General features: G+C 45.2%; 1 protein-coding gene across 5 annotated transcripts in view; it reads left to right on the forward strand.

Moving 5' to 3' along the window:
• SFXN5 (sideroflexin 5) overlaps positions 1-26,495 on the forward strand; it is a 211,271-nt gene that overhangs the window by 67,576 nt on the left and 117,200 nt on the right. For all 5 annotated transcript variants that reach the window (XM_090035125.1, XM_090035126.1, XM_090035128.1 and 2 more), the window contains exons 5-9: positions 231-285; positions 2,078-2,103; positions 6,295-6,348; positions 10,859-10,915; positions 12,841-12,906. In XM_090035125.1, the coding sequence (XP_089891251.1) occupies positions 231-285; positions 2,078-2,103; positions 6,295-6,348; positions 10,859-10,915; positions 12,841-12,906 (258 nt within the window). The remainder of the gene's footprint in view (positions 1-230; positions 286-2,077; positions 2,104-6,294; positions 6,349-10,858; positions 10,916-12,840; positions 12,907-26,495) is intronic.

Below are 26,495 nucleotides of genomic sequence, written 5' to 3' on the forward strand. Positions count from 1 at the left end.
AAAAAGGGCAGGAAAGCTAAGTCGGGGTTGGCTTTCCAGCAGACTCCACTGAAAATGTCGAGCCCCATGCAGCATGCTGTCTGGTCTTGTGTAGACATGGGTACCTGTGCACACCTGCCCTCTGGTTAAACATACTCAGTAGAAGGGAAGGCAGGAAAAGGGTCAGCCTCTCTCCTGTTTGCCAGCCATCTCCATGCCTTCATTCTTTCTATTTGCTGTTTGTTTTCTAGGCCATCATACATCCTGATACAAATGAGACTATCTTCATGCCTTTCAGAATGTCAGGTATCGTATATCCTCTAACCAAGGCATTGATCTGTCTGATTAATCTTACCCAAAATAATGCACTAGGTGTTGTTCCATTTTTGCCTGTGTCTGTCTGTCTCTCTTCTCAACCTCACCTAAGCATCTGCATGTAGCTTAACTCATTTTTAAAGTGCACGTGATCTTAGTATTTAGGCTTCCTTTACTCAAATGTCAGCATTCATTTTAACCTCAGGGCCTGAAGAAAAACCTACTGCCTAAAAACCTCAGTGCTTTCTTGAGGGATGGGTCATACACTTGGGGTGATGTGTATGGATCCACCAAAATTGAGTTTCACAGAAACCACAAAAAACAATGTCTTCGATTGCCGTGATTGCTGGGAAGTCCAGCATTGGCTGTGATTTTCCTGCAAAATCAACCAAATAAAAAAGGGGCAGTGGCATAGACGGAGTGAAGGTGCCCTTCACCAATCAGCAGTGAGGGGTGGGGCCACCACAAAATGCCCGCGAAAGCAGCACTGCAGCCTGCAAGGGGGCCACAAAAAACCCTTTGTCTCACCGTGACTTACGCAGGTCCCTAGTGATGAGCATAGTGCGAGAACCAAAGTAGAGCAGTAATGGAGCAAGACACCAGCCAGGCCAGCCCAGGGGTGAGCTGCAACCATCCTCGTCCTCCTCTTCCAGAGTCTGTCTGCACCACTTTTATGATGTACCCTAAGCGAGCTGCACTGGGCTAAGGGAATTGCCGCTGCATTATAATTAAATCAGCTTTACCTCTTTCCCTCTCTTTCTGGTGTTCCCTCCTTCAGTACAGGAGATGGCCTGACCAGGCAGCGGCTCCTGATGGCAGGGCTCCTTGGGCAGTCCATGAGGACAGTGCCTCTTAGATGAGACCTTCCTCTTGTTTCAGAAGTGCTGGGGCATGCGATGCAAGGATCTGTGCATGTGATCAAAACAGCAGGATTGATGCCTTCATACTCCAAAACCTTTTGGAGAGGAAGGGCAACTAGCTGGGATAACTCACAGCAGCAGTGAGCCAAGACTCCTGGGTCCTATTCCTAGCTCTTCCACTGAACTGCTGTATAATTTTTGATAAAATGATCCAGCTCCCTGAGCTTTGGTTTCCCCATCCATAAGCTGGGTTTGTGAGCATTCCCTCCCTTGCTGGAAGATGCCACTGAAATGAAACAGCCTGTGAAGATGAGAATCTGTAGCAGAGGGCAGCATATGAAGCACCTGATGACTTTGGTTTGGGATAAAGACTTGTCTCTAAGAGAAAGTTTTGCTACTCTAACTGTACTGGAATAGCTAAAGCAGCAAGCAGTCCACACCCTACACCCAGCATACTAGATTGCTTAAGTGCTTTTATTATTAAAATTTACTGGGATTTAGAAAGAGAATCAAGCTGTGCCAGTATAAAGTGCCTGCACACCAGTACAATTGCATTTGTACTAGGGTTTATGCCAGTATAATTATATTAATTTAAAAAAAATCACTCCTCTAGTTGACATAGTTATATAGAAACAGCTTTTGTAATGTAGATCATGACTCAAATCCTAGGGAAACTCTTAAAACACATGAGGAATACAGAGGATGGGGCAGACAGCTGGTAAAAGCAGTAGGACCACAGTATCAGTTTTTCCCCTGAATCAGGAACAACTCCCCTGAGGTTAAATTGGCCTGAAACTAGTGTAAGCAGTGTGCCCAGTGTCTCGCATCCTGCCTTGGTAGCAGTGTTAGCTCTTTCAGGTGTGATTATCCCCTGAAACTGTATTAAAATGCATATATCTTCTCTTTTCTGTTTTTCTTAATAGGTTACATTCCTTTTGGAACACCCATCGTAAGTATTTTAGCATCTCTCCCCACTTTGCCTGAGTGTAACAGGAAATGCATTTTTTAGCACTCGCATAGAATTCTCCAAATTCCACATTACTTGGCTGTGACAAATTCACAAAATGTTCACACCTTTCCCATCACGCCTTAGCAAGGGTTTCATTGTGCAAAATGTGCCCTGATGGATCGAGATTGTCATGTTTAAGGTTGTTTGCCTGTTACATATTATTCACCCCACAACCCCCCACTCCACACATGCACTCCTGCTATTTTTGTATTTTGTTTCTGCTTTTTGTTTCATCCTTCATCTGACTCCTGCTCCAAAGAAGAGGCCAAAGTACAGTGAACACCTGTGAAGCATAGCCTTTGCAGCTCTTGCTTAGGTCCTTTCTCCTCTTGTTGAGCATGCAGCCTCTTCTGAAGGGCAAGATCAGTAAGGGCCCTATAAACCCGAGAGCCGCAGCTTCCTCCTTCTCCTCTATACGTGTTTCTTTCTCGCAGTGAAAATTAAAATCCTTTCTTACTATAGCTAATGATCCTTCACTGCCCATTAATTAGTTTCTGCTACATGTGCCTCTCGTTCACTTTTCAGTTTGACTCTATCATTTGTTTTGAATAATGATCTGCTTGATGGTATTTCCCTTACTGAAGCAGCAGTTAAACCATATGCTCTCTGTCTGAAGTGGCTAAGTATTGAACCCATTTTACAGATGGAGAAACTGAGGCAAAGGGGATGGTCATAAAACTAGTTGTTGTCAGAGCCATGTTTTAAAAACATCTGAGTCTGATCTGGGCTTCACACTTGCTCAGTCCACTAGCCTGTGCCACTACAGTGCTTTATAAGTGGCCTGAGGCACACGGCACATGCTCTGAGGAAAGCAGTCTTTCTCAAGGAGGAAGTTAATGTGGCCACAAAAGCTACAGGTGAACACCGTTATTGTTGTTTGTTGTGGTTGTATGTACCGTTTTGGTGGTAATTTGCGTGGGGCATTCTAGAAGAAAAGGTTAAACAAAAACGAGTGAGCAATGAAGTTGACAGTGAAATCGGCCCAAATCCAGAGCTGTCAGAGGAGCTGCGAGCTGTCACATGAGCCCAGTTTCACTTGCTGCAAAGGATAAACTGGAACCTCTTGTCATTTAAGGAGGGGGAAAAACCATTTTCAAATGTTAAAATTAAAATGTAGCTTTTATGCCAATCGATCTGTGAAATTTAGTGACAAAATTGGCAGCCTGCTCTAGCATAAAAACTGTTTGAGCCTTGCATTGAGCAAAGGGGGATGGGATTTCCTCAAGTGAAAAGGCTGTGGGGCTGTCTACATTGTACCATTTAGGCATGCAGATAAACCGGAGCTACCTCGAGCAGGTAAGCTCAGGTACTGGAAACAGGCCAGCTACGCTAGCACGGGGCTCTGCCAAGCTGACTCCTCCTGCTTGCCTAGGCAAATTAAAATACATTGTCTAGTGCAATGCAGGCATAGCCAGTGGGGCAGTTTTCTGGTTCTAGCCAAGAAGAAGCCATCAAGTCAGGAGGTGGCTTACTCTCATTTACTTAATCGTGATGAATGACTTGACACTGGTAGGAGGCCAGAGGTTTCATTCCTGGCTGTGTCACAGACCTGCAGGATATCCTGGGCAAATCACTCCTGCAATCCTGCCCCATTTGCAAAAGGATGGAAGGCACTTGCTTCCCCTTGTAAAGCACCTGGGGAGTAATGCACAACAGGCAAGTGCCATCAGACCCTGGTGGTTTGGCCTGTTCCCTAAAGCCTGAGCTCCTGGGGCCATCTGATTATGCGGGAATCTGATATATGGCTGTGCCAAGAGGCTGGGGAGCTGGACACACGAGGCTCAAATGCAAGGGAGAAAATAATAAATAAAAAAAACCTGCATGCTTGAGTGATACTGTGGATGGCAGGGACCAGAGAGAGGTGGGTGGGTGGCAGCTCACTCTCAGTTTCTGAACGCTGAAGTTGACAATACTGGAGCAGATAAAAGCTGAGTTTTCTTGTTCACATGGAATCACAGATAAATCCACTTTCTGTAACCACCAGGCAAGGACTGGGGGTTTGCAAACACAAAGAACCCGCTCGCAGACTCCTCTCATTGTACCTCTTTTCCAAATCAACAGCTCTTTAGGGGAAAATCTCTCTCCTGTGGCTTCAAGGCCACTGACAACCATTTGTACCTGCCAGCCAATTAAAATTGGTGGTTGATACATTTCTGGTGTTTAGGGTTTTTTTTTAAATTTTGTTTTCCTTTTTAGATCCTTTTTAAAAAAAATTCTGACAGTAATTAAAAGTGAAGCTGTATGTTCCTTGACAGACTCTTGCACATATGGAGAGTTTGCATTAAACGTGCCTCTTTCAGTCATGCAGATTTTTGGGTGTTCTTTATTTATTTCCTATTCTCCCCCTCCCTCCTTCTCCTTTCTTTTTTTTTTTTTTTTAATTTTTCTGAGCTTCAAAAGATAAATTATTATCCTGGCAAGGGGCCTCTTCCTCTAACTCTCTTTAACCCAGTTGACCCAGCGCTAAATCAAACTTGGTGTAAAGAGGCGCAACTGCGGTAGAAACCTCTAAGCTAAATTCATTGGGAGTGGATACTATGGCATGTGTCTTTTGGGGCGTGAAGAGTCGATTCACGTGAGGTTCCCTGGTTTGGGGTTCAGCAGATGTAAGGCAGAGGTTAGGAGGAAAAACGGCTAATAGGAGGGCTCAGACTAATCCAGCCCAACTGTTCTCGTGCCCTTTTTCAGGGTCTTTCTCTCCTGTGCAACTTCTATAGGTTGCAGCTTATCTCCCCTCCCTGTGACAAGGGTTTTTTGCTGGCGGCGGGAAGGGCATGCTATTATGGAGACTTTTACTCTTCTTGGCTTGTGCAGGAATAAAGTCAGAGGAGTATCCAATGGCCTGGTCCAAAGTGAATGAGAGAGTCCACTGCATTGTAGCCCAGAGGGAAAAGTGCTACCAAAAATAGCATCCCACCATTGATCAGTCAGATTGGGATCCTCCCTTAAGTAGGTCATTCGCACCCATGCAGGAGAAGCACCTGGCTTTCCATTTGGCCATGTTCAAAATAGATCATCTTCACATTATGGAAACACTCTTGTCTGTCTGCAAAATTACCAAAGAATTAGGGAACTTAAAGGAAAGAGAAGACAGCATTGCAAAGGAGTGATGCTTCAGACCTGCCTCTTAGCTGGAGGTTCATTTCCCAAGGAAACGTTTTGAATGGGTTGGCTTAAGTCCTTCCTCCCTATATGCTCCTATCTCCTTTCTTAGTCCCTCGCACTGCAGCACTTTTTTCTCATGGAGGCTTTCCATTGTACCTTGTGCATCCTCCAGTGGAGAGTGGGCTCTTTAAGGAGTTGTAGGTTTCTCCTCTTTTTCTACCCCATGGAACGGACTTTTTAACACAAGGACATCCAGAGTGCTTGTAGCTCTGGGCAGAATGTATCCCCTGCTTCCAGAGGGCAAGCCTCTGCTCTCAGACAGCAAAATCTGATTTCTTTCACATTAAGCCCCAGGCTGTCCTCAAAGGCCACACCAACCCCCCACCCATGCCCAGTCTGCTCCTCTGCTTTCTGTTCCCTGTACCACTTGCTGGTGTGCTGCCTGCCCTTTCCTGATGTGCTGCATGCCATGCAGGCCACCTGGGCCACTTGTGGCACTTGTACCTGCAGGCTGGCCCCCTCTGATTTTTTAGAGAGATTCCATGAGGAATTTCTATCAAATAGTTGTTCATTGTGTAACTTTTGGCGGTGAGTTGTATAAACTGTGTAACCTCTGACCGTGAGCTAATCTTCAAAATGACAACACTAGTTGTACCTTACCTTTCTTGAACAAGTTCCATCTGAGGCTCTCCAAGCATATTACGAAGTCACCAAGGCTCATGAAACCTTATGATCTGAATAGTTGCCCCCATTTTACAGATGGGAGGATTGAAACGAAGAGAAAATAAGAGGGGTTTAGTGAGTGACACAGACGGACAGAGAGAACCCTGCTTTGTAAATGCCTATTGATTATTTTCTTTTAACCATGCTCAGGTTCTGGCATGGGGTAGCTCATAAATACTGAAAGACCAGATAGATTTTCCATTTTCTTAGAAGGAAACTCATTGTTTTAATGTATAGAAAGCACAGGGAGGAAACTGGTGGTGTATTTGTGCTGCTACTTTTTTTTTTTTCCGTGTTTTCCAGGTTGTTGGTCTTCTCTTGCCAAACCAGACGCTGGCATCCACTGTTTTTTGGCAGGTAACAATCTTCTGCCGCAGCATTGAGTCTACGGACTACGTAACAAAAACAAAAGCATCGTTGAATTGCATCTGCGGCATGGCCCCCCAAAATCAAGACCATTTGTCTAAGGCACATTCCTGATTACCCTTCTCCATCAAGAGCGTCCTAGTTAATAAGAAGAGGATATGGCTGGATGTAATTGGAAACTTTGGGGTAGGAGGAAAGTATGCTGCAAATAAAACCCCTGGGGCCTGGCCTGGCCTGCCACTTGTGTCATCATTTACACCTTTGCAAAGGTTGTGTGTCACATGGAACTAAATGTAAAGGGCCGCGTTTTACCTGTGCTTCACCCAGGTGAAAATGATGACACCAGGTGCAATATCCATTGAGGATTAGACCCTGGTTGCTACCACCTCTGCTGTTCTGGGAGATGTTTTGGCAGGTAGATCTGGCTCCAGATTGTATATACTTTGGACAAAACTCATCTACAGGGCTGGGGGGTCCTAAGAGGTCTCTAATACAGTAGGTCTTCAGAGGTCACTCTGGGCCATACATGTAAGGGACTCTAGAGCTGAGTTCCTTGCCAGTCCTGCCTGCTTAGTACAGTACAGGAGACAGGTGGGGCCTTGGCTAATATTTTGCAGTAAGTTTTTCACTTAGTTTTTCTGTGCCTGTGGCAGGGGGAGAGCATTTTAGCCACAGTAAATATCCCAGTTTAGGGGCCACTGATGTTTCTTTCTTATCTTCCTCTGTGACATAGGGCATGTCAGGGTGTGATCCCTTTCTTAGGATCAACTGAGAATATTTTCCCCTAATATTCTCTGCCAGTGCCCTTGTCTCTCTTGTCCTTAACATGTAACGTGCCATAGGTCTTCGGATGGGTGCTTTGTGTCTGCACTGTGAGGTAGGGGCTGACGTAGAGGCTCTTGTAGCTCCTGTTGGACAAATGAATGCCTGCGAAAGCAAGGGCTGGCCTTAATGACCTGGAAGGCCCGTTGCAGTCCCCTGTTCCTTTGAAACAGTGAATACATCCAGTTAGAAGCTGGTTTTGCTTGGTTAAAATTTTTTGTTTATTGAAGTGAGGCATGGCATTAAGTGCCACGGCATTGAGGTCTAGTCTGAATATACGAGCAATACTCGGATTTTGTAGGTTTTAATTTGAGCACAGTAGATTATGACCACATGCTTTCAACAGCTAAAGCCAGGTCTTGTATGGTGTGCGACTTTAATAGCACTACGGCTAGAGACGTGTATATTTGTTTGCAGCTCCTACTGCTGTTATCCCCGAGGACTTGCTGTTTAGTCCAATGCCTGCTGAAGTCAACTGCAAAACAGCCATTGATTTTCAGTGAAGCAGTGGTACTCTTACTTAGAGGAGTAGTCCTTAATCATATTCTTATGTGAGCACATCCCACTGATATCAATCCCCACCTCCTCCCTCTCCTGCCAGTCCCTTTGCAGAGTCAAGGGAAAATCTTGTATTTCTTAGGAACACAAAAGGTTCTTTTCTTAGCCAGGGCTCTGATTGGGAGCACAGGACCTTTTTGAGAATCGCATAAAAGGCCAGTTTTTCTTACTCGCAGCAACATACTGTACAGTAAGTCTCGGGAAAATCAGTGGCAGTCCTCAGTGCAGCTACTCAATGGAAGGAAGGATGGCACAATCTTTATTTGGAACTGAAAAGAGTATTTAAAAAAAAAATCAGCGGTCTGCAGGAGCATGAGAGGCCAATTTATAGAGCCACACCGACTTCATTGGTGATTACATGCACTTGCACAGCAGCAGAGTTTGGCATGTGAAATGTAGGATTCTAGCTGCGTGACAGACTGTCAGATTTTGTGTCTGGTTCCTCAGATGTGACCAGATGCAGAGCTGGCCAACAAGAGAGGGGAAGGGCTGTAGCCCGCAACTGTGACAGCCTGGATCACACTTAGGGAGTTGCAGTTCTCTCAGTGGTTCTCAAACTTGCTAGTCATGATGACCTGCTGGACCCACCGTCAAACCGCATGGCCTCAAGTCACAGCATTAGCATCCGAGGTTCATTTTGGGAGTCCTCACATTGAATTTCAGGTGCCCTCTCTGTTTTATAAAACAAAAAGCATGAGGGATACCAGACTTCCCAAAGAGAGAACTTATTTTTCTCTTCCAGTGGTGTTTTCTCCCTCTGCTCCCCTCATCCCCTGCATTTTTTTTCTTCCTCTGCCCTGCCTCACCATTAGCTTTTTGATTCTCTGTTTTGGCCCCTTTCTGTTCCCCTTTTCTGACTCCTTTCTGTTTCTTTCCCCTTTTCTCTCTTTTCTTTGGTCTTGTTTCCCAGGTTCTGAGCAGCAGCTGAAGAAGAGCAGCCCCATGCACCTGAATTGACAATACTTTAACCACAGCACCTTGAATATGCACGTTGCAGTCCAGGGCATATCAGGCCCCAGACTGAAATAAGCAGTCATCGGAGCAGCAACAATGGGACCCACTGAAGCCTTTTTGAGTCCCACTCTTGCTGAAGGAAAGGGATGCTCACAATGCCTTCCCTTCAGTAGCTATCCCCCAGAAGTAGGGCCTGGGCCTGACTGCCTGACCCTCTGGCAACTGCAAATGGGGGAGCAGCCATCCAGGTGCCCCCTGAAGAGCCCAGAAGGACATTAGTCAGCCTTCTCCAGAGACAGCGGAGCCAGGGAGTGGAGTACAGAGCTATCCCCATTATAAAGGCTGCTTAAGGTAGGAAGAGGATGAGGCAAAACTTGGACCCATTTTATGTATTTGAGCTGACTGGTAGATGTCATAGAGCTTTTGCACTGTGACTGCTCCAGGGCTTTCCCTTGGGTTCTTGAAACTCGGTTCCCACTGTTTGGAGGGTTTCTTACGAGCTCCCACTGCCTCTGGACCTCTCCTACAGTGTCCGATAAGTAGAGACCAGCAAAGATGCATGTGGACACCAGAGCAGAGTCGGTTTCTATTGGCAAAAAGTATCTCATATATTTATATATTTTTAAACAAACAGGATGAATTCTAGTATCCCACGGGTTTCTTGATGTGAAAAGTTTGCTGGTAGTGCTTTCAGATCACCAATATTGCTTTACCCAATATGGCCTTTCTCTGTCAATGTCTGCTCTCATGTAACTGCTTTTGAAGCCTTTCTTTCCTTTTAGGTCCTGGCCATTAGCTGGACAAGCGCCAGTGGTATCGTACTCTTCAACTGAAGTGTATTACTTGTGGTTCCTGCCATGTGAAAAGAACCCAAGTTCTTTTCATTCACAACTTCTGCTGTGGATAAAGCACCTCAATTCAGGAACATGGCACTACTTTCCTGTGATTGCAGGCAATGAAGATGAGGATGGAAATATCAGTTAGACGAGCCTGAAATAGCAAATAGAGAGCCCTTTGTGATCCCTGAACAAACGTCCCCACAGTTTGAGAGCCACTGAGTTTAATGAATGGTTAAAGAACTGGTTGCTTGTTGTCCTATCCTGCCATTTCCAGAAGGTATTTACTAGAACAGAGCAGGAAGAACAGTCTGAAGTCACTACACAGCATTGATGCTAAATGCATAAAAGGAAAGGGAGTTTTAAAGAAGATTTTGATCTTTCCAGTGCTAGATCACTTTTTATCATAACATTTAAATATTAGTTGGGTCTGTTTTCTTGTGCGTGCAAATTTAGTGCTTGTAACAAGGGAAAGTCCAAAGACAGTGTGAATTGCAGAATAGAAGGCATAATGTCAGGAGTGGGCATCGGATAGTTAATAGGGGCAAGGGGACACTGGCCAATGGTCCACAGAGAAATGAGAGATGAGCCTTTTTATTCCATTCAGAGCTCCATCTAGAAGGCATGAGTTTCTATCCCTCAAGAAAAAGATAGCTGTGGACATGTTTCACTACCTGTATGTACAGTGCTTAGCACAGCAGGACTCTGGAGTCTGTTGGACCCTCTTGGGTTTACTGCAAGAACAGCAGTAAATAATAGCACAAAGCCATTATTTTACCCTTGCTTCAATAGGAAGTTGAACTTAAGCTTACTGGGTTTCTTTGGTATTTTAAGTGCAAGAGGAAAGCTCCTGTGAGTAGGCGACTTTGTAAACCTTTAATAAAAGCTTCACTTCAGCATCTAAACTATCTGACAGTGTCCCGCTTAACCAGTACTATAATTAGCATCTGATCTGTTGTCGATTGTAATTGGTTGAAAGGCTCCCCTTGACTTGAAAGAACATCAGGTGAGACCCCAAATAGGCACAACACCTTAAAAACACGTCAGTGAGGGAGGAGTGTGTGCACGCATGTGTGGAGGGAGAATAATGCACATGTCTGCAATTAATTTTCCTCTCTTCACCATCACAGATGTATAACTGAATTCTCTGGCTTGGGTAACAAAATATATCCCTGCCCCAGTAGGGGGTATAATTGGATAAGATAGAATTTCCTGTCTGTGTGTGTATCGTTTGGGTTTTTTGCAGCAGTGGTAGGGATGCTGGTGCATTCATTTTTCCCTTCTGTAAACAGTTGTTTTATTTCTCCCATCTCCTTTTGTTTCCTTTTCAGTGGTTGAACCAGAGCCACAATGCATGTGTCAACTATGCAAACCGAAATGCAACAAAGGTGAGCAGTCTCTGCACGTGCAGTTTGCAATGGGTCTGATCTGTTGTAATGATAAAAGCATAAATCTGGAACTTCAGGGTAGGTGCTCACAGGGATTTATAAATTGCCCTTTAATCTCTTATAATGACACTTTAAAGTTGAAGAGTCTATCTGATAAGTAAAACGAGTGTTGTGTTTTCAGTCTAGTCCTTGGTTTTGCCTTGCTCCAGTCTACAAAGCATCCTAAATATTAGCACAGAGAAATTTGAATCAGAGTAGCAGGGAGTTACTGGTCTGAATTCAGGTGATACAGGCAGAAGTCTGCTCTGCTCTGCTCTGAATAGGAGCTCAGTGGGAAAGTTGTTAAAGCAGGTTTTGTAACCTGTAGCCCACAGGGTATTATCAGTAGCTTGGCAAGTTAGCTGCATGGTGACTCAGCCTGATTGTGCAGTCTCCTAGGCTGCCCTCCATTGGAAAAATGTAACATGTAAGGGACCTTGATAAAGTTTGGGTTGGGTACTAGTTGGGTACCTCTGGACTCACCATGCCTCTGGACTCATGACTCCTTTCCCCAGTTGATCTACCTATACAAGGGTGCCAGGTGATGCAAGCAACATGCTAGCCTTATTGCTTCCTGGTGTAGTTTTGGCTGTGGAAGTACGCATCTTAACAACACTAGCCCAGTGACCTGCTAGGCTTGGATGGACTTTTGTGATGTGCATAGCTTCCCTCTTCCAGACCTTGCAGGTCCTAACTTACCTCCTTCAGGGGTTTGATATTATGCCTAACTCAAGTAATGTAACAATCTTCCTCCAGATTTGGAGACCTTGGTTCCAGACCCTGGTTGCCTCTGCTCAGAGATACTTGAATCAGTCTTGTTAACCCAGCCAGCCAACAAGAACCACCTGCTAGGATGAGCCAGTGGTAGTCCATCTGCTCCTTCACACAGGTTTCGAGCATGTGGCAGCAGGATGACTATCCCTGGGAAGTGCTGAAAGGCTCCTTAGTCTGCCTGTCCCTTTTCCTAGAGGAATATTTCCTGGACAAAGTTTTCAGACGAAGTGTGTTGGTATCCCGTGACCATACAGTTACAAATGCTCTTTTCTGAAGAATGTTTAAAAGTGGGGTGGCTGGGCTTCTTCCAGATGGCAGACCTCTCTTCTCCAGTATTTATCCTAGTCATCAGTTTGTGTGGATGAGTCTTTGGGGTTTTTTTTTTTTAAGATCTTGTTCTTCTGCAGGGCAGACCAGTGTCCTGTCTCAAACTGCTCTTTGCCATTGGATTGAGCCAGTAGAGAAGTCATTTCTTGCCAGTCAGGCCTAGCTTAGCCTCTAGTAAAGAAAAAATAAATCCCTTAACTTGGACTTTTTGGGGGAAGAAAAGACCACACAATTGCACATATGACCCTTGAGTAGGACTTGGGGGATAAGTACTTTCCTCAGTTTACCGTGCTAGAGAGATCCCTGTCACCTGCTTCATAACTAGCTCCTGGTTCTTCCACACCAAGTTTTTATGGTGTTGCATCAATTTTCACAATGTCATAAGATATGAAGCTGTGTTAGAAGCCATCTGATCTGTGCATGAAATGTTGATGTTGAAAAGAGTTTTCAAGTCAAGATAACCGACAGAGGACTAATAGTTCAGTCAAATGGCTTTGTTGTAATCATGTTAGCATCTCTTCTATTTAACAATACACTTACAGATAACATTCCCAGGATAAAAAGTGAAGAAGTTTCTCGTGTTAGGTGTTTTTCCAAGCCCTTTAACTTATTTCATTAGGTGGCAAATCCTCTTGTTTTTGCCTTCCTACTAGCTAACGGAGCCACATGTGATGTAGCAGGTGTGGCAGAATGAAACTAACTTTTTTGTTTTAATTGAGAAATGTCATATTTATTTAAATAGCCCAAACTCTGTGTTGAAACTATGTTTTTTCTTTTTTCCAAAGCCTTCTCCGACATCCAAGTTCATCCAGGGCTACTTGGGAGCTGTCATAAGTGCTGTCTCAATAGCCGTGGGTAACGCTTTAAATACATATTTATACATCTTTCTTAAAATAGTAACTTCCCCCAAGTATTAACACTGCAATGTTTTTTGGGAACTGCTGTATTTGAAATGGCAAATGTGTTTCATGTAATAGATTTGATTTAGGATGAATGTGAAGAAAAGTTTCAGCTGTCAGGGCTTTCTGCCCATGTATGACCAAGCTTTGCAACAGCACAGGTCTTCTTCCAATGGATAAAAATAGTTTTTAGTACTTGCTTTCTGAATTACACACTACTTGTATTTCTGCCAAATTAACTCAAGTTTACCTATGCTTGAGTCAGCCCCTGTCAGGTTAACCAGCTTCAAGTAAGAGTTGACAATGCCAGAAAATAATATGGGCTTCAAGAAATAATTGTGTTATCTGCTGTGCTAACTCAACCTCTGCTCCACTAACAGACTAGCTGACCCAGGTTAGGAAGCACCATCACATGTCCAAAGGGTTTTGCATATGGACAGAGTTTGAGCTAAGGGCAATGCTTCAATTATAATTGGCGTTACAGCTGCAATAAGGACAAAACCTTAAGAACACACGCCCCTGATATCAGGGTTTAACCACTGGATTTATCATTTTTAGTCTCCCAAGATGCACAAGTTCAAATCCTCAGGTTCTTACCTCAAATCAAGTAAGAACATTTTCAGAAAGAATTCCACTATTTTGCTTTTCATGGTGGACTTTCAAGTAAACCCTAAAACACCCAAGATCTCCCTCCACCCTGCCACTTAAACGCTAGAGATCACATAGCACCTCCTGTAAGGAAAAGTTATTTCCTTGTCCCAGCTGAAACATCTCCCCACTTCTTGCTCTTAAGCAGCTGCCAGCAGGCTTCCACCCTTCCCAGTAAAAATGGCCTTTTTCTAAAGTACTGCATAAAAGTCCTGTGTTCAGACTTTGGTATCAAGCTCACCTGAATGAGGGCATCAGGATGGGATGTAGAGTTGATAAAGGCCTTTGGAGTTGTTGGGACTGGAAGGCAGAATCTACTGTGTTAAACTTCCTAATAACTTCTTTACCATGTATCTCTTCACTAGACAGTTAACCTATGTCTGACCACCTCGGTTAATCTAGGATGCTGTTACTCCGCAAGGTCACCATGTCTGCTTTGGTGCTGCACGATGATGGGTGAAGTGCTAGGACTTCCTCTTGGTGCTTCACTAAGCAGTGATGCCCTCTGAATTATTTTGCACTAGATTATGGGAGAAGTTGTCTGACCTTCCTAGGCTGCACTGTAGAAGTGTTCTTAGCCTGCCAGCTCAGTACACTTCAGTGATTCTGGCTTGGCACTCTGCATTGCTGTTTGTGGCCTATCCCTCTCAGGATAACAGGTTGTTCCTTTGTGCTGGCATTAATGCAACTCGCATCTTGGCAACAGGGGACAGATAGAGAGAACGAGGCATGGTAGAAGGCATTTTGGCAGCAGCTTCGCCACCTTGAGAAACTGGCAGGCTTTGCTGAGGTCACTGGCTGCAGGCAGAAATGGTAAGAGTTGAGACAGCTGATGTGGATTTTAAGAGAGTGAATCTCCCTACCCTGACCCACAGTGCTGAAGCAGGACCACAAGAGTGGAGAGGTGGTGGGACTAAACTTGGGGTAACCAGCACTGGCTTCAGAACTTCTGCAGGCAATCTCCACAGAGCTGTACAAGGAACTTGCTCTGGTCCTGGCGTGCCAGGATGCATGGATGAAGGAAAGCATATGAGGCCAGGAATGGCTAGCTGCCGCCAGCTCAAAGTGGGTTCCAGACTGCTACCAACCAGTGTCTTAACAGTTTGGCATTGGCAAGGTAGTTGCTGGTGTTGTGCGACTCAGTTGTGAGTAAACCACAGCAACAACTTGATGAAGATTGCTAAACCCCACCTCTAAGAGTTGGCTTTGAGCAAATGGGATTTCCAAACTGTGCGGGAGCTCTCAGTGGTTCACATGCCTGCCTGATGTCTGCCCTCATAAGGAGTAAGTGAATTTTTACAGTAGGAGATTCGACTTGCTCATTATGTTGATCTTGGCTCACCACAAAGAGGGAGAGAACATTGGTACTGGGCAGGTAATGTGCTAGGAGAATTTATAATACCTTATTGTTCTCAACATCTGGCATTGGCTTTTGTGGGGTTACATTTTGGGGGGAAAGGCCAAGGACCTTTCAATAGAGATAGCATAACATTACTTTAGGCAGTTACTTTAGCTTGCTTCAGAGCCTCAGATAGAAGAGGAAAAAATACTTCCAGGCCTCTATTCATCTAAGGTATGGAAATCATTGCCTGGTGGGTGATGACCAAGTTTGTCTGAGGAAGAAGCAGGGAAAGACTGAGAGTTTTCTCCTTCCTCTTACTAAGAGGCATCAAAGGAAGAAAGAGAACAAAGAGGATTTCATGGAATGGGCCATGTTTGTATTTCTCCCTGAAGGCAAGTTGGGGATTATATCTGAGGGAAGAGGGTAAGGATTGGAGGCATAACTATCTTGGGCACTGTGGGAGAGAATAAAGACTTCCTGCATAAGAGTCATGAGAGGATGGTGCAGAACAAGATGAAGAGCAAGGAAGACAAGGGGCTTCATGTGACCCATGGAACAAGCGTTACCAGATCTTGGGAGACACAGAAAGGGGTAGCAACTGCTTTCAGCTTCTGTGAATTGGAAATACTAATACATTACAGGGACCAGAAACATACCCCACAAACTAGAAGGCTGGAATTGTATAATGCTAAGGAGAGGGGCTTTATGCTCACCACACCAGAGGACAGGGCAGTCTGTCCTGAGGGGGAGAGGGAACCCATCTGATGCCCAGACCTGGAGTCTGGTGAGGTGTGCTGCTTGCCTGAAGCTTGAATTCAGGACCTGAAGAAAAGATTGCCGGACCTCCTCCATCCATCCCTCACCTTACCCTTTCATGCTTGTCTTCATGGGAGCCAGTGATACTGCCAGAAATGACCTTGAATGGATCAAAGGAAACCACAGGGTTTGAGGTAGGGAGATAAAGGAGTTTGAGACACAGAGGGTGTTCTCATCCATTTTTCCCATTAAAGGGAAAGGCCCAGGAAGGGACAAATGCATTCTGGAAGTAAGCACCAGCCTTAAAGATGTTGTTAATGGGAGTGCTTTGGATCCTTTGATAACAGCTGACATTCTGGGAAAGCTGTCAAAGGATGGGCTTGATCTAAAAATTGGGAAGATCATCTGTAGGCATCATATGGCCAACCTGTTGAAGAGAGCTTTAAACTAGGTCCCATAGGGGTGGGATGAAAACCCACTGGCACCTTGTCTTCAGTGTCAAGAGCCCAGGACTGAGAGAGAGAGCCTAATTCTCAAGATGAGCTAGTACAGCAAAAAGGTGCAGGAGGAAAATGGGCAAGGCAAACTGCAAAGTATCTTTAATGCATATATGCAAATGCAAGAGGTATGAGGAACAAGCAGAAAAATCTGGAAGTCCTAGTATGTAAAGAAACAATGACTTGTTGCTACAGAAACTTAGTGGGAAAGCCCCTATTATTGGAATAGCATACATTGTTTCAGGATAAGTTTTGCAGAAAAATTAGGTGATATTGCATTGTCACAAATGTGTCGTATTCCTTGAAAAATAACATGCATTGCTTAGAATTAAATGTTTCTTCTAACAATGTCCTGCATCTTAAATTTTAGTTTAAAAAGGGAAAAAGGCAAAAAAAGCTTTTAAAAAATCTTCTTATGCCCCAAAGAGGTTGCATTCTCGTACGTATGTCTTTAATTGCTGTTTTATTTTTTTTACTTAAATTGAGATTCAGAAAATTTGGGTGCATCTTAAATTCAAAGCATATGATATATACTTGATATGATATCTGATATATACTTGCATTCAAAGGCATGTGATCTATGCTTGATTCAGCTGAGGAATCAAGTGGCTGAGAGAGATCTTGGAGTCATAGCTGACTCCAAGATGAACATGAGCTGGCAGCGTAATGAGGCCATCGACAAGGCCAACGGCACCTTGTCATGCATTAGCAGATGCCTGACCAACAGATCAAGGGAGGTGATGCTCCCCCTCTATGTGGCATTAGAAAAGCCGCAGCTGGAGTACTGTGTCCAGTTTTGGGCGCTACACTTCAAGAGGGACACAGAGAATCTGGAGAGGGTCCAGAGGAGGGCCACTCACATGATTAGTGGTCTCCGTGAAAGACCCTACGCGGGGAGGTTGAGGGATCTGGATCTCTTCAGCCTTCATAAGAGACAGCTGAGGGGCGACCTTGTAGATGCCTACAGGTTTATTAAGGGAGGACAACAGGGAATTGGAGATGTGCTATTTACCAGAGTGAGGAGTAACTAGGAACAGTGGTTACAAACTAGTGGAGAGTAGATTCAGGTTAGACATTAGGAAGACATTTTTTACAGTAAAGGTGGCCAGAATCTGGAATAGGCTTCCAAGAGAGGTGGTGCTATCACCTAACTTGGAGGTCTTCAAGAGGAGGCTTGATAGTCACTTGGCTGGGGTCATCTGACCTCGGTCCTCTTTCCTGCCGGGGCAGAGGGTGGGACGCGATGATCCTTGGTGGTTCCTTCTGACTCTACAATCTATGAATCTATGATTCCAGGTAAAGCAGGTAACAAGGCTATTTAAAACTTATGAGAAAGTACTGTTGTGGAGATTTAAATTCCCTCAGAACTGTTGGAACTTAATATAGCAGAAATGTCTGTTAAGTTCTTAACGTGCACGGACGACAACTTTAAGTTTCAGAAGGTTGAGGCTACAACTAGGAGGTTATCGGTCTTGGATGTCGTTCTGACAAATAAGACGCAACAGGCTGTGAACATGAAGGTGACATGAAATTTGAGAAGAAACAAACACAGCAAGATAGAATTCATGGTTCTAAGAAAGGAAAAAGTATGAGAGTGTCAAAATATGGGTGCTGGACTTCAAAAGAGCAGAGAACCCATTCAGAGAAATAATAGATTAGATCAGATCTCATGAGTACAGACTGAAAGATGAAGGGGTCCAGGAGGAAAGACAGTTTCTAAAGGGTGTAGTATTGGAGGCTCAGCAAGAAGCTATTCAAACACAATGGCAAGATCAGTACTGCAGAAGACTAATGTGAATATGTACATTGCTTCTTAATTACCTGAAATTCAGAAGAAAAAACATGCAGTCAGTCCAAGGAAGGAGAAGTCACTAAAGGTATATACCAAGGAATAGCAAGAACTTACAAGGCAAAAGCAGGAAAGCAAAGGCAGAAAATGAGATACAAGTGGAAAGGGATGCTAAAGAAAACAAGAAGGGGGTCCTATAAGGATTTCAGAAAAGAAAGGCCAAAGAAATGTGGCCCATACTCAATAGGGAAGGTGAGGTATTATTGGGTGACTCAAGCCAGAGCTGCTTAATGACTATGTTAGCCTCAGTCATTACAAAAATAAATAAATAAATAGCGAAGGAAGTGAGCTGAGGAAGCGCACGTGATGCCAGAAAGCTTGTCCAGTAGTTCTCCCAACTATATGTTGATTCGTTAAAAGATTAAAATCCTTGCTTCTCCTACATTTCTTGGACTGTCCCAGTGACAGCACCTCTCCAGACCTACTAAATAAGTAAGCTGCAACCAGACAACTAACAAAATGAATATGGGCAAAGAAGGAGAAGGGTCGCAGATCAGAATAAGGAAAGCAGAGGTCAGAGAGCTTTTGACAAATTTGAATGATTTCAGTTGGCAGGTCCTGATGAGATTCACCCCAGGGTGCTGGCTGAAGAAATCTCAGAACTGCCGGCAATAATATTGACAGAATCATGGATGACAGACAGCTTATCCAGATTGGTGCCCATCTTTAAAACAGGGAAGAAGGAAGGCCTGGGGAATTATTGACTGGTCAGCCTGACTTCAATACTTGGGAAGTTTTCATGGAACAAATTATAAAACCATCAATTTGTGAGCACCTGGAGGCAGAAGAGGTGATCAGTAACTGCCAGCATGTGTTTGCTGAAAACAAATTATTGCAAACCAGCTAGATCTCCTCCTCTGGGGGGACAGAGATTTGCCGAGTTAGTCTGAAGTGGGGCAGAAGATAGGGCAGGGTGGCACCTCGGAGACTAACTGGCTCAGAGAAGCATGAACCTTTGTGGGTAACAACCTACTTCATCTGACAAAGTAGGTTGTTGCTTGTAAAGTTCAAGTCTCTCCAAAACAGTTAGTCTCTGAGGTGCCACCCTGCCCTGCCCTCTTTGCTGGGGTAATTCATTTGAATGAGGAGAGGAGTATGATTTACCTGAACTTTGGTTAGGCTTTGATACAGTTCACCTGACACTTGCATAAGTAAAACTGAAGAAGTGGGCTTGACGCATAATTGGCACCATTAGGCAAGAGGCATAATTGGTAGAATCGCAACAGCCAAAGTATAACTGCAAATGGATCCGTGTCAGAGCGGCAGTAGGTTTTAAGTGGGGTTCTGCAGGGTCTGTTCTGGGTTTGGTGCATTTTAACTTTTTTATTGGTGACTCAGATGCAGCAATAAAGAGTTTGCTGATCAAGTCTACAGATGACAAAACTGGGAAGGCTTGCAAGCACTTTGGAGCACAGGATCCGCATTCAAAAGGGTCTTTATAAGTTGGAGTATTGGGCTCTAGGCAGTGCATTTAATTTGGCAGGGCCAGAATCACAGGGCGGGATTGTGGGGGCAGGGCCCGAGGCAGAGACGCAATCTGCTGCCCACCCATCCCTGCAATGGGCAGCGGTTCCACAGGCAGGGGTATGCTGGGTGCAGATCACGGTTCTGTCCTGGGCCCTAGGCCCAAGATCCCGGTCCCAGTCCCGGCACTGCCCACCCATCCTGCTCCCAGATGCCACTCCCTGCCTGCCCACAGCCCCATCCCATCCACCCAGCTGAGCACACCATGCCTGTGTGGAGACCCTGGGATTGCTGGGTGGTGACAGCACGAGACCGGGGCCTGGTACAGAGCTGTGATCTGTTCCCTGCAGAACCGGCACTCATTGCAGGGACATGGAGGGAACAGATCACGGGTCTGCCTCAGGCCGCAGCCCTCATGGCCCTGCAGTCCTGATCCCAGCCCCGTCCCTGCTTGCCCATGGCCCATCTGGCCGAGCATGAGCCACTTAGGGAGTTTTGGTGAGTTGTTGGGGTGCTGACTGGGGAGGAAGTGCTGACCCAGCCCACAACAGCTCACCAAAACTCCCTGTGACCCTCCAGCCCAAATAATTGCCCACCCCTGCCCTTGTGCAAACCCTGTCTACCTCATGCTGCAGGCACAGCCCAGACTCAGTGGTATACCAGCTCATCCCCAGTGCCCATTCTCAAATCCACCACACAAAAGGTGCAGAGTAGCCTCTGCCGGGAACTCAGGAGAGTGAGGCATGGTTAGGGCACACTCAAGCCCTGTGGCTCCAAGGCATGCCAGACAAGCTGTTCAGGGCCATCTACATGGGGTTGCTCACTAAAATGAATCCCAGTGGACTAAGTGTGAGTTTAAAGTGGATTAGTTAAACTGCATTAAACTTCTGTGAACAAAGTGAATTAAGATAAGGTACGTTAAGGTCACAGGCAACCAGCTTGATTCGAATTTGAGCATTTTATTTTGCAACAAACCCCAGGCTTTGCAGACTGACAAGTCCGTTGTCCCATGTTAAGTACCTGTGAATTATCTGAATTAACACTTTGGGTTAATTTGAGTTAATTGCCATGTAGGCCTTATGTAAGCTATGATGCAAGTCATACCCTGGACTGATCAGCACCATGTTAGATAGGACTGATTAGTGCTGCATTAAACTGCTTGTCTGATTTTTTTTTTTTTCTTTTTTTCTTTTTTTAGTCTTTAATTCTAAGAGTAAAAACAGATGATTCATTTCTCCAAGGAAAAGCCTTTTATGCAGGGGTCCTACAGACTACAAGCCCATTGTCCCACTTCAAATTCCTGTGAAGGTTGCAAGATAAAATTTGCTAAGACTTTTCAGGACAGTTTTATAGTCACAGGCTAATTGCATTGTGTGGCAGCACATCTGAAATGGGCTATCCTGCTCCTCTTTTTTCCCCAGGTTTTGATTCGGGTTACTTGGGGTATAAACAAGGTACGCCCGTTATGCCCATGTAGAAGAGAGAAAGTCATCTAGCTGTCTACATTGAGTATCCACATGGAAAATTCAGTGTGCAGCAACTAGCACGCTATAAACTTACCCTAGCTCACTGCCTGTTAATGTGACTATGAAGACAAGTCGTTAGTGTTAGTGAGCATTAACTGTCCTCCCAGGGTGCTCCTATAAAGTAGCACTTACACTGTACATTCACACCCACACTTGCTGCACACCAGCTTCCTTCTTGTAGGCGAGGTCTGAGAAACTTCTACTGAGCAAGGGTAGGGCGCTTTATAGACGCAGTGATTTTACATAAGTATCTGTGCTAACAATCAAAGTAAACTTTCTGAAATAAGTATCCTACATCTTTTTATTTAAACAAAAAATAATTTAGAAGGAACTTTAATTTTTTGTTCCCTGGGATTCTGAGGCCTTAGCCCTCATTAACTGATCTCTGCTGTCAGTTAATAGCAAATCACCTCCCAGTGTGAGCCTATTAGGACTAGATGACCTGAAAACAAGTGCCATTACCTCCAGTGGTCTGCAGAGACCTTGTATTAATTAAAGCAAGTCCCTTCCATGCTTGCAGTCGGGAGAGAGAACTGGTGAAAAGGTCAGGAGACATCAGTTGATCTGAGGTTGGTTTTCCATCGTTTAAAATACTACTTGTATTAAAGTAATAGCAGTGTTTATCTGAACCCAGTGGCCGGGTAAATCTGGTTGCACCGGTGTACTGAAGACAATTTGGCTCCAACTTTTTAGTAATTAAAAAGCTCTGTAACACTCATTAATCTTCTCTCCGTTAATTCATATTGTCCTCATCACAAAACAGCATTTTTTGGTCTGAGCTGCCCTGCCCTTTTTGGTTCTCATGGATCCAGTTCTGTTCTTGGCCCCTTGACACTTGTGTAACGTCCACTGCTACACATGGCAACTTTATATTTGAATTTGGTTTTTACGGGCCTGGTTTCCAAGGGCAACGGGGATGAGATTTTCCATTTTAAAATTTTATTCTGGTCTCATTGCTATGTATTTTTTAGGATGAGGTCTTTTCTGTGGAATCTATTTAAATACACTCGGGTGTTTCAGAAACTAACGCAATTTCAAAATAGAACCAGTTTATATGCAACCATCATTTTCTGGACCACATCTTCTCTGCGTAGTTGTAAGCAATGGGTGCATTTGACAGTGTCACCATTAGTGTTCCCTGCTGCTGTGTAGTTTCCCACTTTGTTGCAGACAGGCAGCGTGGGAAGATGTTTTGCTGTTAGTCTCTGAAACACCCTCAAAAAAATATTGTGCTCTAGCTTATAATATTGCACTTGAGTGGTGTCGGTGGAGTTACTTTACAGTAAGGGAAGTGTGAGGAGAATTAGGACCAATATTTTCATTTATTCTTGGTGAGCAGGTTCTACAAGCAAGGCCATCAGTGGAAGGAGTATTGTCTCACGGCATGTGTTTGAGCTTGGGAAGGATGGCACTGTAGTTGGAGAGCTGACGTGGGACTCAGTCTGGCTTCCCCTAGGATCTTGGGACCCTCACAGGGCCAGGCTGTACTTGGGAGCACTACTGTGAAGTGCACCCTGCCCACTCCGGTGAGTGCATGTGTAGAGTTGAGCTGCCTGCTTCAAAGACATCGAAATCAGTGAAGCATGCAGCTTCCAAGAACAGGTCCTGAGAAGATGAAGGACACGGCTGATGTTCAATTACTACAGCTCCGAGCAGCGCTGTATTTGCAACACACAAGAGGCTTAGCGTGTTGGCACCCATGCCGTGCCACATTAATGCGACTACAACACATCTGAAAGCTTTAGGATGTTGCCATCAGTGATTGTCTTCACAAAATCCACCATCTTAGTTGGAAAGGCAGAAGAACAAATGCCAACATTGTGGCTCAAGCAAATACCAGCAGCATTGAAGTCATATTTATACATCACCAGCTCCATTAGACAAGACGCGTCATAAGGATGCACGACAACCAGATCCCAAAGCAAATCCTGTATTCCCAACTCACTTATAGTCACCACTTCAGAGGTGGGCACAAGAAGAGATTCAAGGACACTGTGAAGGCCAGTGTTTGGTATTGATGTGAATAGCTGGGAGACGCAAGCACTGAACCATCCCCAGTGGTGCTGCGGTGTACGACAAGGCATTGATTGTTTTGAGCAAACTCTCTTCACTCTGGAGCTGGATAAATGAGAGAGGCAGAGGTAAAGAGCTGTGACCTGACATCACCAGGATCTACGCCTTCCTCCTGCAACTACTTGCCATGTCTGCAGTCAGACACGCAGGTCTCAGATCAGCCTTCTCTGTCATCGACGGACTCACTGATGACTGACTTTCCTGTTGTACTGGACCACTGTCAGAAGGAAAGCTAGATTTGCCCCTTTATGCAGCACTAACTAAATGGGGGGGAGAAAACATGCACAAGTATTCGTGAACCCAAGTTCACTTCATCAGATGCTGTGAAAGGACTTGCAGCAAGCAGTGCATAATGAGAGAGAAATAAGAATATGAAAGACAAGGAGTGAAGGGGGAGCAGGGAGAGAAGGGGTGCAATGCTAGAAGGGAGAAGCAAACTGTGAGTAAACCCATAGAAAAAAAGGGGTCACAAAAGCTAATCCAGGTAGTGAGATAAGAATCCATAATCCCCGTTTAAACCATGCTTAACACAGTCCAGTTTGTGGATGATTTCTTGTTTGGCAACTTCTCACTCAGACTAGTTTTTAAATGTTTTTGACCCAACAACAGTAATCCTGAGGTCAGCAATGGGGCGTTCAGGGAGATTGAAGTGTTTTGGCACAAGCTTTTGTGTCTTTCTGCAGTTGATGTCAGATCGGTGTCCATTCTTTCTTTACGCGTAGAGATCAGGATAACAAAAAATTGTTTTTCGGATATATAGGGAGTAAAAGGAAGGCCCAGGGCAGTATAGGACCACTACTGAACTGGCAAAAGCAATTGGTGAAAGACAGGGGGGACAAGGCTGAACTCCTCATTGAGTTCTTTGCCTCAGTCTTCCTAAACGAGGGGCAAAAACAAGTCTTACAATGGGTTGGTAGAGAGACAACAGCAGGGTGCCAGACTACCACGTGTTGACCCTAAGATGATGCAGAGTCACTTGGAAGTACTGGATGCATTTAGGTCGGCAGGCCCAGACGAGCTCCATCCGAGGGTACTGAAGGCACTGGCTGATGTCATTGCACAGCCACTGGCAAGAATATTTGAGCACTCGTGGCGCACGGGCCAGGTCCCGGAGGACTGGAAAAGGGCCAGTGTGGTCCCAATTTTCAAGAAGGGGAGGAAGGAGGATCCAGGCAACTACAGGCCAGTCAGTCTCACCTCCATCCTTGGTAAAGTCTTTGAAAAGATATTAAGGCTCATATATCTGAAAGCCCAGCAGGAAAAATTATGCTGAGGGGAAACCGGCATGGGTTTGTAGCAGGTAGATCATGCCTGACTAATCTAGTCTCTTTTTATGACCAGGTTACAAAACACCTTGAGACAGGAGTAGAGGTAGATATCGTTTACTTAGACTTCAGGAAGGCCTTCGATACAGTATCCCACCCCATACTGGTGAATAAATTAAGAGGCTGTGGCTTGGATGATTACACAGTCTGGTGGGTGGCAAATTGGCTGGAGGGTCGTACCCAGAGAGTGGTGGTGGGTGGGTCGGTGTTGACCTGGAAGGACGCGGGCAGTGGGGTCCCGCCGGGCTCGGTCCTTGGACCGATGCTCTTCAATGTCTTCATCAGTGACTTGGATGAGGGAGTGAAGCGTACTCTGTCCAAGTTTGCAGACGATACAAAACTGTGGGGAGAAGTGGACACACCGTATGGCAGGGAACAAGTACAGGCAGACCTGGGCAGGTTGAACAAATGGGCAGAAAACAATAGGATGCAGTTTAACAAGGAGAAATGCAAAGTGCTGCACCTAGGGAGGAAAAATGTCCAGCACACCTACTGCCAAGGAAATGACCTGCTCGGTAGCACGGAAGCGGAAAGGGATCTTGGAGTCCTAGCGGACTCCAAGATGAATATGAGTCATCAGTGTGACGAAATCATCAGAAAAGCTAACGACACTTTATCTTGCATCAGCAGATGCGTGACAAACAGAACCAAGGAGGCGATACTTCCCCTCTATCGGGTGCTGGTCAGACCGCAGTTGGAGTACTGTATCCAGTTTTGGGCACCACACTTCAAGAGGGATGTGGATAACCCGGAGAGGGTCCAGAGAAGGGCCACTCGTATGGTTAAGGGCTTGCAGGCCAAGCCCTACTAGGAGAGACTAGGGCACCTGGACCTCTTCAGCCTCAGCAAGAGAAGGTTGAGAGGCGACCTTGTGGCTGCCTATAAATTCATCATGGAGGCACAGAAGGGAATTGGTGAGGCTCTGCTCACCAAGGCGTCCCTGGGGGTCACAAGAAATAATAGCCATAAGTTAGCAGAGAGCAGATTTAGACTGGACATTAGGAAGAACTTCACAGTTACCGTGGCCAAAATCTGGAATGGGCCTCCCAAGGGAGGTGGTGCTCTCCCCTACCCTGGGAGTCTTCCAGAGGAGGTTAGATAGGCATCTGGCTGGGGTCATCTGAACCCAGCACTCTTTCCTGCCTATGCAGGGGTCGGACTTGATGATCTATTGAGGTCGCTTCTGACCCTAACATCTATGAATCACCCTGTCTGTCTGATGTAGATAGCAGGGGGGGATTGTAAGCAGTGATGGTGTATATGACATTGGTAGACTTGCAGGTGAGTGAACCTTGGACATGGTACTCAGGTCCAGTGATGATGTGGTCTGTATTGATGTGGGAACACAGAAGGCTTTGGGTCCTTTGCAAGGCCTGGTGCTTCAGTGAGGATGGGAGTTCATTAGTCTGTTGTTTGAGAGACACTGTTTGAGGCTAGGGGGCTCTCTGTAAGTCAGGACAAGTTTGTCCCCCAAAGCTACCTTGAGACTGTCATCCTTTTCCAGCAGGGGTTGGAGGTCATTAATGATGCATCTTAGGTGTTCAAGCTGGGGGCTTCAGGTGGCAGCCAGAGGGATTCTGTTATCCTTGTACTAGAAGACTATCATCCTTGTATCGAGGGACTGCGTTCGCTGCTAACTTCGCTGCGTACTGGGTGCAGATGAAGCATGGTACAGTAGAACCTGCGTCATTTCTTCCAGGGTGGTTCCAAGCCTGTTAATTCACGGCAGGTTGCTAAATTAAGAATCAGCTACTCGGCTATTTGCTGCAGTCTTCACTTCAAAGAGTGCCGCTTCCTCATATAGCTAGAGTTCATCAGTGGTCCCATGCCACTGGTTGGAGAAGCTGTACCTTTGAAATAAAAGCCTCAGAAAACAGCTGGAGCTCTCCATGTGCAGCTCTTGGCTGCAGTTCTGTATAGCCCTGGTAGTTCACAAAACCCTCATCTAGGCGGAGGCGCTAGGAACTGAATGCTGCAAAGTATTTAGGGTCTAGCGTATGTCTCTTTATGTCACTGTCTGCTGCTATAATTGAGGGGTATAGACATGCCCAGTGCATTTGG

This window comes from Crocodylus siamensis, chromosome 2 (assembly GCF_052110815.1).
Source record: "Crocodylus siamensis isolate JL-2025a chromosome 2, ASM5211081v1, whole genome shotgun sequence".
NCBI classification, from domain to species: domain Eukaryota; kingdom Metazoa; phylum Chordata; order Crocodylia; family Crocodylidae; genus Crocodylus; species Crocodylus siamensis.